This window comes from Spermophilus citellus (genome assembly GCF_964194105.1).
Source record: "Spermophilus citellus genome assembly, chromosome: 17".
In the NCBI taxonomy this organism is placed as follows: domain Eukaryota; kingdom Metazoa; phylum Chordata; class Mammalia; order Rodentia; family Sciuridae; genus Spermophilus; species Spermophilus citellus.
The window spans coordinates 2,233,214-2,246,859 of record NC_138199.1 but is presented as its reverse complement, the minus strand read 5'-3'; the positions used below and the strand labels follow the sequence as shown (position 1 = coordinate 2,246,859).

Here is a 13,646-nt window from a genome sequence, read left to right as displayed (position 1 = left end):
GGGCCATGGGAGCTGCCCAGGGGCCCAGAGCCAGCCCTGGCTGAGCGAGACCCCTATGTCCTCCAGGGCGCTCCTGACAGGGGAGCTGGTCCGAACCTGTGCGGTCAGATGCCCTCCTCCCACAGAGAGCCACCTTGTGCCAGTGCAAGTGGGCCCAGGACCTCGGTCTGCTGTGGTCAGTGTGGGCACTAACAAGACCTGTGGTGAAGGAGGCTGTACTGTGGGCCCTCTGCCTGCTTCTGCAAACCATGCCCTCCCCGCTCCTGCCTAGCAGCTCAGATCAGTCCATTTTTTTCTGTAGGAGAGTTTTTTGTAGGAAGCATCTTTTCTGCTTTTATTTAACATTTGAAAATTATTTGTCTAGAATGTTGTAGGTGTTCTCAGAAACCAGAAGGACCCCAAAAGATTAGATCTCGCAGAGTGGATGTCAGGAGCAAGATGTTCCCTCCTGAGATCACAGCCGCTGGGGTCAGTGACGAGAAGCTAGAAGGGGCTTGCGGGTCTGGCTGGGAGCCACCCTGCCCTGACCCACACCCAGACCACAGGGTCCCCAGCCCTATAAGCGCACCTGAGGACCGTCCCTCCCACTTGCCTTCAGCACAGCCCCTCTTGCCTGGCCCCGGGCAGTGGACTTTGATCAGGGGCAGATGTGCCTGTCTCCAGACTCACTCAGCACACAGAGGATCCAAGGACCCTGAGGGAGGGCTCAGAGTGAGACAGGCCCTCTTCCCCGGGTCCTGCTGGCAGCCTCCCGATTCCCTGGCACACCGACACCCCTCTAGGGCCAGCGCGCGTGCACACACACACACTGCCGCTCCTGCCCAGATCCCCCACTCCACCCCTGGTCAGGCCTTCCAAACCCACCTTAAGGTGCTCCCTCTGCTAGGGAGACCTCCTGGCCCGTGGGGCCCCCTCTGTTCTCCAGACCCCCTGTGCTGGAGTTAGCACTCAGTGGCCCCTCTCTCCAGGGGAAGCACCCATGCATGTCCCCAGCTGTCTGGGGCCCAGAGTGAAAGTCACCCTGGAACAGGACACCTGAGAGCTGCCTCCAAGGACGCTGGCCACACCGCCTTGAGGAGAGGCAAGGGCTCATCAGAGACGAGCCATTACCCATCTGCAGACGAGGGCCCAGCAGGGCCGCTTCCAGGACGCCCACAGCCCCTCCCTCCACCAGGGCCCCATGGCTGAGCACCCAGGCATGGCACCTGGTGGACCAGGATGAGGGGTTCCTGAGGGACGAGAGGCTGGACATGGTGTAGAGCCCCTGTTCTCTCCAGGCCGCCATCTCAGCACCCTCCAGCAGGGGCTGGGTTCCTCTGCGCCCTGTGTGTCCTCATCTGCAGAGCAGGATGATCTCCACGTTACGGTGTCACGAGGCCAAGCTGGACCTAGGTGGCCTCCGATGGGAAAGTTTGGTGTTGATGAGAAGAAGAAGGGGTTTAAGAGTGCATATCTTTCTCCATCTGGGCTAACGGGACTGTCCCACCCTCCAAATCCCACCACACCCTTCCCCACTCCACCCACAGGCCCTGGGGCCATCAGATCTCTGCCCTGGGGGTGGTGGGGGCGTGTTTTGGGGTGCTGGCTGAGGTCTGAGGAGGGGTGGCATCCTGCTCACACTGCAGGTCTGAGGTGCAGAGTCGGGGTGTCCCACCTGCCTCTGTGCTGGGTGCAGTGGCTGCCGGGGGACCTTCTCCCCAGGGTCTTGAGGCTGGGGAAGGCTCTTAAAGGGCTTTCCAAGTCCCTCCCTGGGGCCACTCCAGTGACTCCTTTGGGTACTGGGGTCTGTTTCATTTTGGAGTCATGGAAGGAAGTGAAGATGGATCAGTCCAGCCCCTCCCACAACAGGTGGGGAGACAGACCGAGGGCAGGCCCGGCCCTGGCCACAGAGCAACAGGAGGGAACCGTGGACCCTCCTGTGGTGGCTTGCAGCCAGCTGGTGGGCAGGGGAGAGCTTTCCTGTGGGCTGAGCCCCAAACGGGTGACTCATGTGAATGAGCCTGGGCTTGTCCACAGGCAAGGAGACTTGGCCAAGGCAGGTCCACCTGGGGTCATACCAGCCAGCTGGCCCTCCCCTCCAGAGTCAATCACGGCCTGTAGGACCCCCTGAGATGGGGACCATGGCCCAGGACCAGGTTTCTCCCTGAGCCTAGCAGGAGACAGTGGCTCTTCAGCCAGGAGGAGCAGGTGACCATCACAGGGCTCCCTGTGGCCCTCTCACAGTGCCAGAGAGGCCGAAAAGCCACCCCTGCTAGGATGAGGAGGGCTGAACTCTAGCCCCTGGGCCTTCCACCATTCCAAGTTCCAAGTCTGAACCCCAAAAACGTCCTCTGTGAGTGGTGGGGCAGAGGAGACGAAGTGTCCCAGCTTAGAGCCCAGCTGACCTCTGGGGACCTGGTTCTCTGGGAAGACACAAGCTGAGATTAGAGAGTTCAGCTCAGGGACCCGCTGCTCACAGGAGCTGCCAGGCCACATCCACTCTCGGTCACTGGGGATACCACAAGCTTAGGGCCACCAGAGGTGTGCCCTGGGGCCGGCCAGCCTGCTCCTGCCAGCCTCCCCCTTCCCCGGGATGCCTGGTGCCTGCTGAAAGGCTCTGTTGGTTCTAGAAGACCGTAGTGGGGCGTGGAGGGAAGCCCAGGTGGGCAGACTCCATGTCTACCCCGAAAATGTCTCTGGTGTCACATCTCCATGTGGCAGTGAGCCCACTCTAGGGATAATGGCAGAGGTGGGGGCTGAGCTGTGGGGTCAGGCAGGCTTCTCATTCCATGTTGTGCAAGGCCGCTGGACCCTGGGCTCAGGATTTTGTTGTATCTGCATCTGCTCTGTCTCCTCCCAGAGCTCCCAGACGGACAGACTTGTGAGGTCCAGGTGCCAGGGAGTGGGAAGGGCAGAGGGTCCCTGCAGGGACCTCTGCTTTGGGGCTGCCCCTGCCCAGGGAGCCCATGTTGGCTGGCTGGAGGGCAGCCAAGGAGAGCCTGAGGCCTGGCTCGTGTTGCCCGCCGCCTCCTCCTGGGCCCCGACTGTGCCCCACCAGCAAGCCCTCATCTCTCTCCCGCTGATCTGGACGCAGCAGTCCGGCCCCTGGGGGAGCTGGTGGGATCAGAGGGAACTGTAGAAATAGCCTGGGGGACAGCTTGACACCAGCTATTTCTGGAAACCTGAGGCAGATGCTCAGAGGCTCCGCAATGTCGTCACTAACAAGCTGCCAGCGCGGGCCGGCACAGCAAGGTCAGAGGCTGGTCACCAGCAGAGAGCCCGTGACAGATGCTCTGGCCAGGCCTGGGCCCACTGCACGCGTTGCCTGGGGCTTTACAACCTCTGGGCCAGGGTGGAGGGCTTCAGCTGGGCCTGAGCGGGCAAGGCTGCGTACCCACCACCCAGGCGGCCTGGCCAGGGCTCGGGGTGGGGAGGAAGTGGAGACTCCCCCCCCATAGCCAGAGCATTCAGGGCGGTGGCTGTGGGGGCTGCACCTGTGGGCAGGGCCTGGGGCTCAGGTGGCAGGAACTGCCCAGGGGCTGTGTGTTCTGGAGGGCCCAGACTGGCTTTCTTTCTTTATTTTTTGAGAAGTGAATTTTCATTTATTTTGGTGCTGAGCCAACATTTTAAAGAAGACTCAGCATATTAATGATCAATTGCATTGTATCAATGAAGCACCAAAGCTTTCTAGAAAATTCTTTCTTAAGAACATTGACCCTGGTAGGCAGGGGGGCATTTTCTCCCCCAGAAGAGTCTCCTGGGCACAGGAGAGAGGCTCCCCCGGTGTCCTGAGCTCCAGCCTGGCCTGAGACAAGGAAGGGGTGCCGGCTCCGCCCCAGGAGGACCCAGCCATCCAGGACAGGCCGATGGAGACTCGGTCAGGACTCAGGACACTGAGGATGGGGCACTGGGAAGTCCAGCTCAGAAAGCTGGGCTCAGAAATAGCTCAGCTTGATTGTCCCAGTGTCAGCCCCCACTGACCACGCCTCTGTCCCCACAGACACGCCAGTCCCACGGGTCTGCTGCTGACGGTGATGGTGGCCCTCGTCTACGTGGTGGCCGTCCTGTATGAGGAGTGAGTCGGGGCCGGCAGGGCAGGGGTCAGTGTGATCGGCCTTTCCCTGTGGCCAGGCAAGCTCTGCAGCTTCTGCCCCCTGGGCCACGCCAGTCACAGGTTGGGAAGCTCAGGGGACAGGTCCAGGGCCGGCGAGACCCAGGCACATGGGCAGGCGACTCTGGCCCCATGTGGCTTCTCCCTCACTCTGAAGGCTCCCAGCAGCTCTGGGTGACAGTAAGGACCGGGTCCCATGGGCATGGGGGCAGGGCAGTTCCAGCTCTGCTGGGGCAGGCTGGGGCAGGGCTCCGGTGCCTGGCGCGGGGTCCTCGACCTGGCCGGCCGACTGAAGCCCTCCCTGCTCCACAGGCCGTTCACCGCGGAGATCTACCGGCAGAAGGCCTCCAGGTCTCACCGGAGGAGCTGACGGTCCCCAGCAGCTTTGCCAAGGGCCTGCCCACTGCGAGGACACAGCCCGCTCTGGGAGCGTGGTGCTGGGCCCCTGCTCCTGCTGTGCCCAGTGTGGGCTGCTTCAGTGCCTTGGAAACACTGCCCCGGGGGCCCTGGACATGCTGCCGTGTGGCCACTGAGCCCCCGCCCCTCCGTCCCCACTGTGCCCACACTCACCAATAAAGACTCCCTGGCCCCAGCACCCCTCCAGGTCTCTTTCCACCCTCATCCTCGTCCTCATGGGGAAGGAGCAGGCTCCGGGCTCCTGGAGGGCGGGGCGGGGCCTGGATATCCCTTGAGGATCCCGGCCAGGCAGGCCCTTCCTCTGGCTCGTCCCAGTGCTGAGGTCCACCGCTGTCCAGGCCTCGCGGGAAAGGCACTCAGTGGTTCTCCGGCTGTGGCCACAGCCTCCCCCTGGGCACCTCCCCCGATCCCCGCACTCCCAGGACACTCCTCGCTGTCCCTTCCCTCTGCTGGGTCCAGCCGGAGTCTGCAGACCTGAGGGTGGTGCTGTGTGGGCGTGCCCCTGGCCACCCCAGTCTGGTTGGGGAGAAGACATTGCCATCCCCCAGAGTTGCCACCTAGCCACTGGACACGCAGTGTCCACAGGGGGTGTCCACATGAGCTGCCAACCAAACGGGTGACCGGCAGGCCCTGTAAGGGTGGGGCAGGTGCCAGGTAGGGCTCAGGTGACCCTGAGTGTGGGGTCAGGAGTGGCTGCAAGGACTACAGAGGTGGCCACAGGGGAACCCTCCTCCTCCACCCCTCCTGGCACCAGTGTGGCCACCTCCTGTCCTACAGCTGGCCCCCTGGACATCAGGACCCAGACCCAACAGGTGAACATCCCAGGGTGCCGGACACCCTCAGCCCTTCAGCATGAAACCGACATCCGTTCCTCTGCAGGGTCTCTGTTGGCCCCCGTGAGGGCCCCAGAAGGGCTGGTGGGATCAGGGCTCTGAGGGGGCCTGTGGCTGTTCACCCCCACCCTCCATCTGTGACCTCAGGCCCTCTGTCAGGCTCAGGGACTGCACGGGACAGGGTCTAAGGGCTGTCCTTTCCTGACATCCCCAGTTACTGTCCTCCAGGCCCCGAGGTCATGGCTTGGTTGGGCACTTAGAAAGTGCGAGGGACCCAGAATCCCACCGTGCACACAGGGCCGCAGTGGACACCCTCCAGGAGGCCTGGGCCTCCTCCCCAGGGTCAGGGTGGGTGCAGGGCCTCCCCTTGGCAGGAGTCCTGGGCCAGGGCCCAGCCTGCTGCAGCCCTTCCCCTCCACAGAGTCCCTCAGCTCCCAGGTCACCGCCACCCCTGCCCTGGTACCCCCTCCCACACACCCATCCAGTAATAGGAGCTTCTCTATGAACCAGGCAAGGGACAGTTTGTAGGCCCTGCCCTGCGGGGCATGCTTCCCCTGGGGACACTCATTGCTACCACATCCTCAATCTCTGGGGAGCCCTCTTGCGGGTGGGGTGAGGTCTGAGGGCGGGGAAGTTGGGTGAGGGGCCAGGAGCTTCCCAGCCCTGGGAACAGTGTGTGCCAAGGCCCCAAAGCCTGGGGGCGGGGGGCTCAGGTTCTGCAGCCACACAGGGGGGTTTGAATAGCAGGTGGCAGGGTCCCTCTGGCTGCTGGGTGGGAGCAGGTCTACAGGGTGAGGAGGAGGCCATCCATGGCCGACCCTAGCCTCCTGATGGACAGGATTCCTGTACATACGGACAGCTCACCTGTTCAGTGTGGGCTATTCGATGGCTTTTAGTTTACACACAGGGTTGTGCAAACCCTGGCCACAGTCACTGTGAAACATTTCATCACTCCAAGAAGAAGCCCCTGTGCCCTTCGCTGTCAGCCCAGGGTGCTCTTCTGCATCAGTGAAGCACCCATGTGCTTTCTCTGTCTGGATTTGCTTCTTTTGGACATTTCATACAAATGAATCACAAGATTTGTCCTTTTGTGTCTGACTTTGAAGTCTGTCTATGTTGTCTCATGTGTCATTATTTGTCTTTGTGTATGGTTTTTTAAAATTGCTAAATCTGAATACCACAGACTAATTTATAAAGAATGAAGATTTATGTGGCTCAGGCTGGGAAGCTCAATATTGGATGGTGTACTAGCCAGCTTTCCATCACTGTAATAGAATACACAAGATAATCAACTTATAAAGAGAAAAGGTTGATTGTGGCTCACAGTTTTGGAGGTTCTAGTCCATGAACCTAGTTGAATTAAGTTTCTGCCCTCAATACCCCCCAATACGGATTAAATTTCAGCAAGTCTTTGATGTGGCATTCTAACTGTACTGATACCTCTTTCCTTTTAATTTCTGAACATATTTCATTCTGTGGACAGACATTTTGTCTATCCATGCATGGGTTGATGGACACTTGGGCTGTACGCACCTGTAAGCCACATAAATAACACTGAACATTAGTGTCCAGTTTCATACGGATGTATGTTTTCATTTCTCCTGGGTTTATACCTAGGGATGGAATTTCTGGATAATACAGTAACTCTGACAATCTGATTAACTTCTAGACTGTTTCTCATAGTTGTCTGAGTCACTCTACATTTCCATCTCAGTGGGAATTTTTTATTGGTGCATAATGATAGGATTTGTTGTTACGTATTCAGACACGCACACAAGAGAACAAAATAATTTGGCAAATATCACTCCCCAGCACTTCCTCCCTCCCTCAGTGATAACTTCTTTAAAAGGCTGGATGGAGACCGAGCCTTCAACCTCTCCTATCATGAGGGGTTTCATTGGGACTAACTTTGCGCTTGGCACAATCAGTGGGGGTTGTGTTAATCAGCTCTCCGTCACTGTAGCAAAGTACCTGAGGTGATCATTCTAAAAGAAGAAAAGGTTTATTTTGATTCATGATCTCACTTGTCTGTACTACGGGGTGGCCCAGTGTGTCATGGCAGGAGCCTGTGAAGAGGAGACCAGGGACCCAATATCCCCTTCAAAGACACATTCCCAGGGACCCAACCTCCACCAGGACCCACCTCCTAAAGGTCCGACTACCTCCTAATAGCACCTTGGGCCAGATGGAGACCGAGCCTTCAACACGTGGATCTTTGAGGGACATTCCAGATCCAGGAGTAACGAGGGACGCTCCGAGGAACATGTGGCTGACGTGTGGATGGATGCATGTCCTGTGATGGGCAGAGCCAGCTTAGCTGGGAGCCGGGTTGTCTGGTGGGAGCACAAGACGTGGCGGAGTCACAGCTCCCGGGTCAGCGGGCTGTCTTGAAGCCACTGACGTCAGAGTTCTGTTAAGTCATGTCAAGTGGAACCCTGCAGAATTGCCCACATTAGGCCGTGTCTAATAGACAGTATTATCATATGATTCAAACTAAGACTTCAAATCTGTGAGAGAAAATTGGACAGACTGAATAGTAACTGACCAAGAAAGAAAAAAAGAATGATCAGACAGCAGAGTACACCGCACCCCCAACCTAAGATAGTGGAGGTGTTGCTTTAGCCATGGTGCTCAGGCCGGGTCTCCCTGAGGAGGAGGTGACATTTGACCTAACACCTAAAAGCCAGAGGCAGCAAACTGAAGGGAGAGCTCTCCAGGCTTCTGGAAATGGCAAGTGCAAAGGCCCTGAGGTGAGAATTGCTTTGGGGTGCCCCAAAGCAACAGCTCTGAGCTATTAAGGGGTGTCAACCACTGTGCACCTGGTCCCTTGGGGGGAGAGGCCAGGGTTTGGGGCCCCTGAGGCACTAACAGATCAGGCTGTGTGGCCAACATTTCCTGCCTGGAGGGCCATCTCACCCCCATGGCCACCCCCAACATTCTGGTGGTAGGCTAACAGTTCCCCTTCCATTCAGAGCAGGAAAGTGGCTGTAGTGCCAGTAAGTGACTTTGACAGATGGGTTCCCTGGAGTGTGGCACAAGGGGCCTTGCCTTTCCTGTCCCTCTCTGGTTCTCTCTGAAATGGTTTGGGAGAGATCGTCTTTTTTTTAAAAAAAGGAAAGGAGCCGTCTGTGCCCACCTGCTTCTGGGGAGTGGGACGGGGGCTCTGGGCACTCGGAAGGGGAGGGGCAGAGGGCTCCGCTGGGGGAACTCGCTCATCTAGAGGAAGGGGCCCCCCATAACTGAGCACCACGGGGGGTGGGGTGTTGGGTCCAAAAGCCACCAAGAATCACATGATTGCTCAGGACCCACCACGGTCCTTTCCAGTTAGAAGGGACTGGGGGGGCCTGCCCTCAGGCTCAGCCTTGTCACAGGGAAGGGAGGGAGGCTCTAGATCTAGGTTGGGCCCTGCTTCCTGGGTCTCCGTGGTGGCAGCTGGGTCAGATCCTGGGTCCTGCCCCTCTTGGACCCTCCGCTCTTATCAAATGGACACTCCTAGGACTGGAGACTCGGGAAAATGGCTCCAAACCCTGGCCAGTCATCCTGAGTCAGGGACCAGCAGAGGACAGTTCCCACTCGCACCTCAACGAGCCCCTTTTTGCAGTGAACGTCCTGCAGCTCGGCACGGGTGCGGCTCCTTCTCACAAGCTTGAGAGGACACACTCCAGATGGGGGGGGGTGGAGGAAGAGGAAGCCCCAACAGGGACAAGAACTAAGAATCGTGGTGGGGAACCAGCCCCAGCTGGCCAGTCAGCCACCTCCTGCATAGACGGCACCAGGCATCAGACCCAGGCCAGGGGCTGTGGACGTTCCCTAGATCTGGCTGACGAGTCCGTGGGTGGGTGTCCACTTTGTGGTGTCTGCTGGAAACATCTGACGTCAAAAGTGAGACCTGGGAGGGAAGCCTGGGGATTCTCTGAGGGTGGGTACCCTGCTGGGCTGAGAACTGACTGGACATTGGTAGTAGCCCTGGAGCTGGAGCCATTGCGGAGGAACAGGGACGGGCAGAGCGACAGGCCTCTGCGCTGGTGGGTGTAAGCCCGCCATAGTTAGTAGCTTTGGGACTGAGCATCTCACTTCTCCTGTGAAATGGAGAGATTAATAGTCCTACCACTCAAGGCTGCTCGGAGGAAGGGCAGCATCATTTAGAACAGGGCTGGACCCCGAAGAAACACTCCAGGCTCTGCGTAAGCCCTGGGGGTGGACGTCCTGCACCATTCCGCAGAGATGGTGAGATGGGAATGGAATCCTGGTTCAGCAGAGGAGGGCGTGGGTCTGCGCGATGGCCTTTGAAAGCCCCTCCACTGGCACTCGGTGAAGAGCTGGGCGCGTGGGGCTGGCACCCAGAGCCCCATTGTTGGGTGCTGGGATGGTTGATACTTCCTGGGTCTCTCCCAAATCAGATGCAAGACTGAAAGAGCGCAGCCTCACCTATCTTAGCCAGAGTGGCCGTCCCTCCAGGATCTCCGGGCTGCAGTTGGCCCAAGACAGCCTGCTCTGGGCCTTGCAGGAGAGCCAGCCCACTTCTGGTTACTGATCAACCTGCCAGAAGCTGCCAGTCTCCACTCACCGGGACTCACGGGCCATTGACTACACATTGTTATTGTTTTGATCGGGTCCTGCCCTCCTGGAGTGTTTGCATGCCCCCCACCCGCCCCCCAGTCAGAACCACCATCTTCCACAAGAGGAAACTGAGGCCCAGAGAGGACAGGAGGTTGGCAGTGCTCGGAGGCCGCTTCTGTGGCTTTGTGCCCCGGGTCCCTCCACTACCAAAAGGGAATGTTAGTCTGCAGGACTGCAAAAGCCCAAAGTGCCATGGGGTAGGGGCTACGACGCTGACCTAGGGCGGACCAAGGAAAGGTGAGTCTGGATCTTTGGGGTCAAGGACCAGAAAACGGTGGGGACTGCCCCTGGCTGAGGACCCCCTCCAGGCCACAGAGTGTCTCTGGTTGGGAGAAAGGAACAGGCTGAGATCTTCAGTAGAGCGCTGGAGTAGGGTCGGCTCTTGCTGGGCCTCAGCACTGCGCCCCAATTTTCGCGCCCCCTTGCTCCCTTCGGTCCCCACCTACAGCCCCTCGTAGGCTCTACAGCCCTGCGACCCACCTGCCGGCTCCCCGTGCTGCGGGCGGGGTCCTCTGCTGCCCTCTGGCGGCCGGAGAGTACAGCGCGGGCCTCAGCTCAGGAAGCCTGCAAAAGCCACCACCGCTGGGCCACTACCCACAAGGAACAAGCGCTCGCCCAAGGGGAAGGGTCTGGCGTTAGGGGCTCTCACCCGAAGCCCGAAAACGCTGCTCTTGCTGGATTATTGTCGTTATTTTCTGGGGAAACTGAGGCCTAAAGAAAAACTAAGTAGGGCGGGGGTGTTGGGGGTCCTAGCCCGAAGTCACCAAGTCAGGCACAGCCAGGACCAGGACCAGGACGCCCCTTGCAGCCGCTGTGCCCTGTGCGGTGGGTTCGCGCGCCCTTAGCCCCCAGCCGGGACTCGGTTTCCTTCGCGCGCCCACTGGGCAGCAAGCAGCAGTGCAGCTGCTGAGGTCGCGGGCAGGAGCGGGTGCGGGGAAGCAGAGGAGGGCGCCCGCGGGGCGTGACGCACTGAGGCTGGGAGGGCGCAGGGTGGCGCGGGGCGGGGCGGCCCCCACCGGCTGCATATAAAGGCGGCGGCGGGACGAGCAGAGCCAGTGCGAGCTGCCTGTGTTCCAGAGTTAGCCTGAGTCCGAGCCCTGTCCAGAGCCCTATCCTGAGCCAGAGACGATCTGCAGGCGAGTTGAGCCCGAGCAGAGTCCCCTGCCGCTCCGGCGTGTCCACCCTCGCGCCCTCGGTAGCCCTCAGCACTTCTCTCGGCCCCGCATCCGCCCTGCGGCCCCTCCACCCAATGAAACTGGCGGCGATGATCAAGAAGATGTGTCCGACCGACTCGGAGCTGAGTATCCCGGCCAAGAACTGCTACCGCATGGTCATCCTCGGTTCGTCCAAGGTGGGCAAGACGGCCATCGTGTCGCGCTTCCTCACCGGGCGCTTCGAGGATGCCTACACACCCACGATCGAGGACTTCCACCGCAAGTTCTACTCCATCCGCGGCGAGGTCTACCAGCTCGACATCCTGGACACGTCCGGCAACCACCCGTTCCCAGCCATGCGGCGCCTCTCCATCCTCACAGGTGAGCTGCGGGGAGCCGGAGCGGACGGCGGGCGCGGGCGCGGGCGGGAGGGCGTGGAGACCGGTCCAGGCTAACCTGCGAGGGCGGGCTGGTGGCGCGGGCGGGCGGGTCCCACTTCTGCGCGCTGAGCTTGGCGCTTAAGCGCACCGCGCGCCTCGCGCGGCTGCGGGAGCCCCTTGGCAGCCGCCCTCACCTCTCCGTCCCTTGTCCCCGCTCTGCAGGAGACGTTTTCATCCTGGTGTTCAGCCTGGACAACCGCGACTCCTTCGAGGAGGTGCAGAGGCTCAAGCAGCAGATCTTGGACACCAAGTCTTGCCTCAAGAACAAAACTAAGGAGAACGTGGACGTGCCTCTGGTCATCTGCGGGAACAAGGGGGACCGGGACTTCTACCGCGAGGTGGAGCAGCGCGAGATCGAGCAGCTGGTGGGCGACGACCCCCAGCGCTGCGCCTACTTCGAGATTTCAGCCAAGAAGAACAGCAGCCTAGACCAGATGTTCCGCGCGCTCTTCGCCATGGCCAAGCTGCCGAGCGAGATGAGCCCCGACCTGCACCGCAAGGTGTCGGTGCAGTACTGCGACGTGCTGCACAAAAAGGCGCTGCGGAACAAGAAGCTGCTGCGGGCCGGCAGCGGGGGCGGCGGCGACCCGGGGGACGCCTTCGGCATCGTGGCGCCCTTCGCGCGCAGGCCCAGCGTGCACAGCGACCTCATGTACATCCGCGAGAAGGCCAGCGGCGGCGGCCAGGCCAAGGACAAGGAGCGCTGCGTCATTAGCTAGGAGCCCCCCACCGCGCCGGCGACACAATCCAAGGAGGACTTTTTTTGTGTAAGTCAAATTCGACGCCTGGGCCAGCCTGGGCGCGCCCCGGGCCGCGAGTGCATGCGGACTGGTGTCTTCCCTCCGCGAAACCCGGCCTGGCGCACTGTGAAGGCGCCACCAAACAGAGAAGGGACGGTCATCGGCTCCGGAAGGAAGGAGAACTGGCAAAGACCTGGACTCCCCCACCTTTGAGCCTCTCTGTTGGCGTCTCCCACCCTCACAACGTGGATGGTGGCCCAGCAGAGGGGGCATTTGTCTTTTTTTTTTTTTTTTTAATCAGAGACCAGAGAGTAGGGAGGGGGTGAAGTTCCCCAGCCACTGTTGGGCATCAAGTAACCGGTCCTGCCTGGCTTTGGCCTGAGGGTCAGGACCCTGGGGGCATTATCTTGTCTGTGATTCCCCATCGCTGGTAACAGCTGGCAAAGGCCTCTGTCCTCCAGAAAAAACTGTCGGGGGTGCGTGGGTCAAGTCATAGCCAAGAGACTTGTTTACATGTGTGTGTGTGAAGTTGCACAAAGGAAAAACAAAACAGAAAACTTGCACTTTAATAGTAGTTCCGCTGTCAACATGGACATGAACAAAATCCTATCCAGGTGTTTATACTGTGTGTGTGAAACTCTAAAGTTATTGTTGTTGTTTTTTAATATAAAATAAAATAATTTAACATGGAAAACGTGGCTTTCTTTGCTTCTAGAAGGGGTTGGGGGAGAAGGGAGGAGGCTGGGTTTTGGCTGCCATGACTTTGGACATCACCTTCTCCAGAACAGGAAAATAACCCTGCCCTTCTGGAAACAGCTTCAAGCCTCATGGGGGAGGAAACCAAGAAAACTTCCATTTGAAGGGGCTTCTAGAAAATCAGGACAGACAAGGATTTCAGGGATCCCCCTAAAAAATCTTTCTAGCCATCTACCTGCTTATTCTCCTTTGGCCCGGTCACCTTGGGCCTGGTGTTCTGAGTGAACACTCTGATTTCTCACTCATCACAGGGCAGACCCAAGCTACAGAAGCTGGTCAAACTTGAAATGCAGACTGTTTGACCTCGGGCCTGGCTGTCACAAATAAGAAATGGAACCAGAGAGACCCATGGGGAGCAGGCTTGTGCTGGACCCTTGTCCTCTTGCCCCAGGGTTACATGACTAGAGATAGTTAAGATCCCCACCGCCTCCAGCTGCCCCTGTAGCTTCCAAAGGCACTTGCTGCCCTGGGTGGGGTCCAGCAGACCTCTGCATCTTGCTGTGTCCCTCAGTGGTTAAGGCCATCTGCTTGTAACTCGTGACCCAGCTCTGTGTAAGCTTGAAGCAAGTGACACCTGCTAAAGCTCAGATTCATCA

General features: G+C 59.2%; 2 protein-coding genes across 4 annotated transcripts in view; both read left to right on the top strand.

The window, feature by feature from the left end:
• PEMT (phosphatidylethanolamine N-methyltransferase) overlaps positions 1 to 4,685 on the top strand; it is a 76,976-nt gene extending 72,291 nt beyond the window's left edge. For all 3 annotated transcript variants that reach the window (XM_081270812.1, XM_081270813.1, XM_081270814.1), the window contains exons 6-7: positions 3,980 to 4,054; positions 4,403 to 4,685. In XM_081270812.1, coding sequence (XP_081126938.1) covers positions 3,980 to 4,054; positions 4,403 to 4,460 — 133 coding nt within the window. In that variant the 3' untranslated portion in view covers positions 4,461 to 4,685. The remainder of the gene's footprint in view (positions 1 to 3,979; positions 4,055 to 4,402) is intronic.
• Positions 4,686 to 10,716: 6,031 nt separating this feature from the next.
• On the top strand, positions 10,717 to 12,961 carry RASD1 (ras related dexamethasone induced 1). The gene is made up of 2 exons (XM_081272540.1): positions 10,717 to 11,495; positions 11,717 to 12,961. Exons 1-2 carry the CDS (start codon positions 11,210 to 11,212, stop codon positions 12,271 to 12,273), a joined length of 843 nt encoding a protein of 280 aa, XP_081128666.1. The 5' UTR covers positions 10,717 to 11,209; the 3' UTR covers positions 12,274 to 12,961.
• Positions 12,962 to 13,646: the final 685 nt, after the last annotated feature.

Excerpts from the sequence above, each read along its gene's own strand:
- RASD1 (XM_081272540.1), top strand. The coding sequence starts at position 11,210 with ATGAAACTGGCGGCGATGATCAAGAAGATGTGTCCGACCGACTCGGAG. Across the intron at positions 11,496-11,716 it reads GCGCCTCTCCATCCTCACAG|GAGACGTTTTCATCCTGGTG; the intron begins GTGAGCTGCGGG and ends CCCGCTCTGCAG.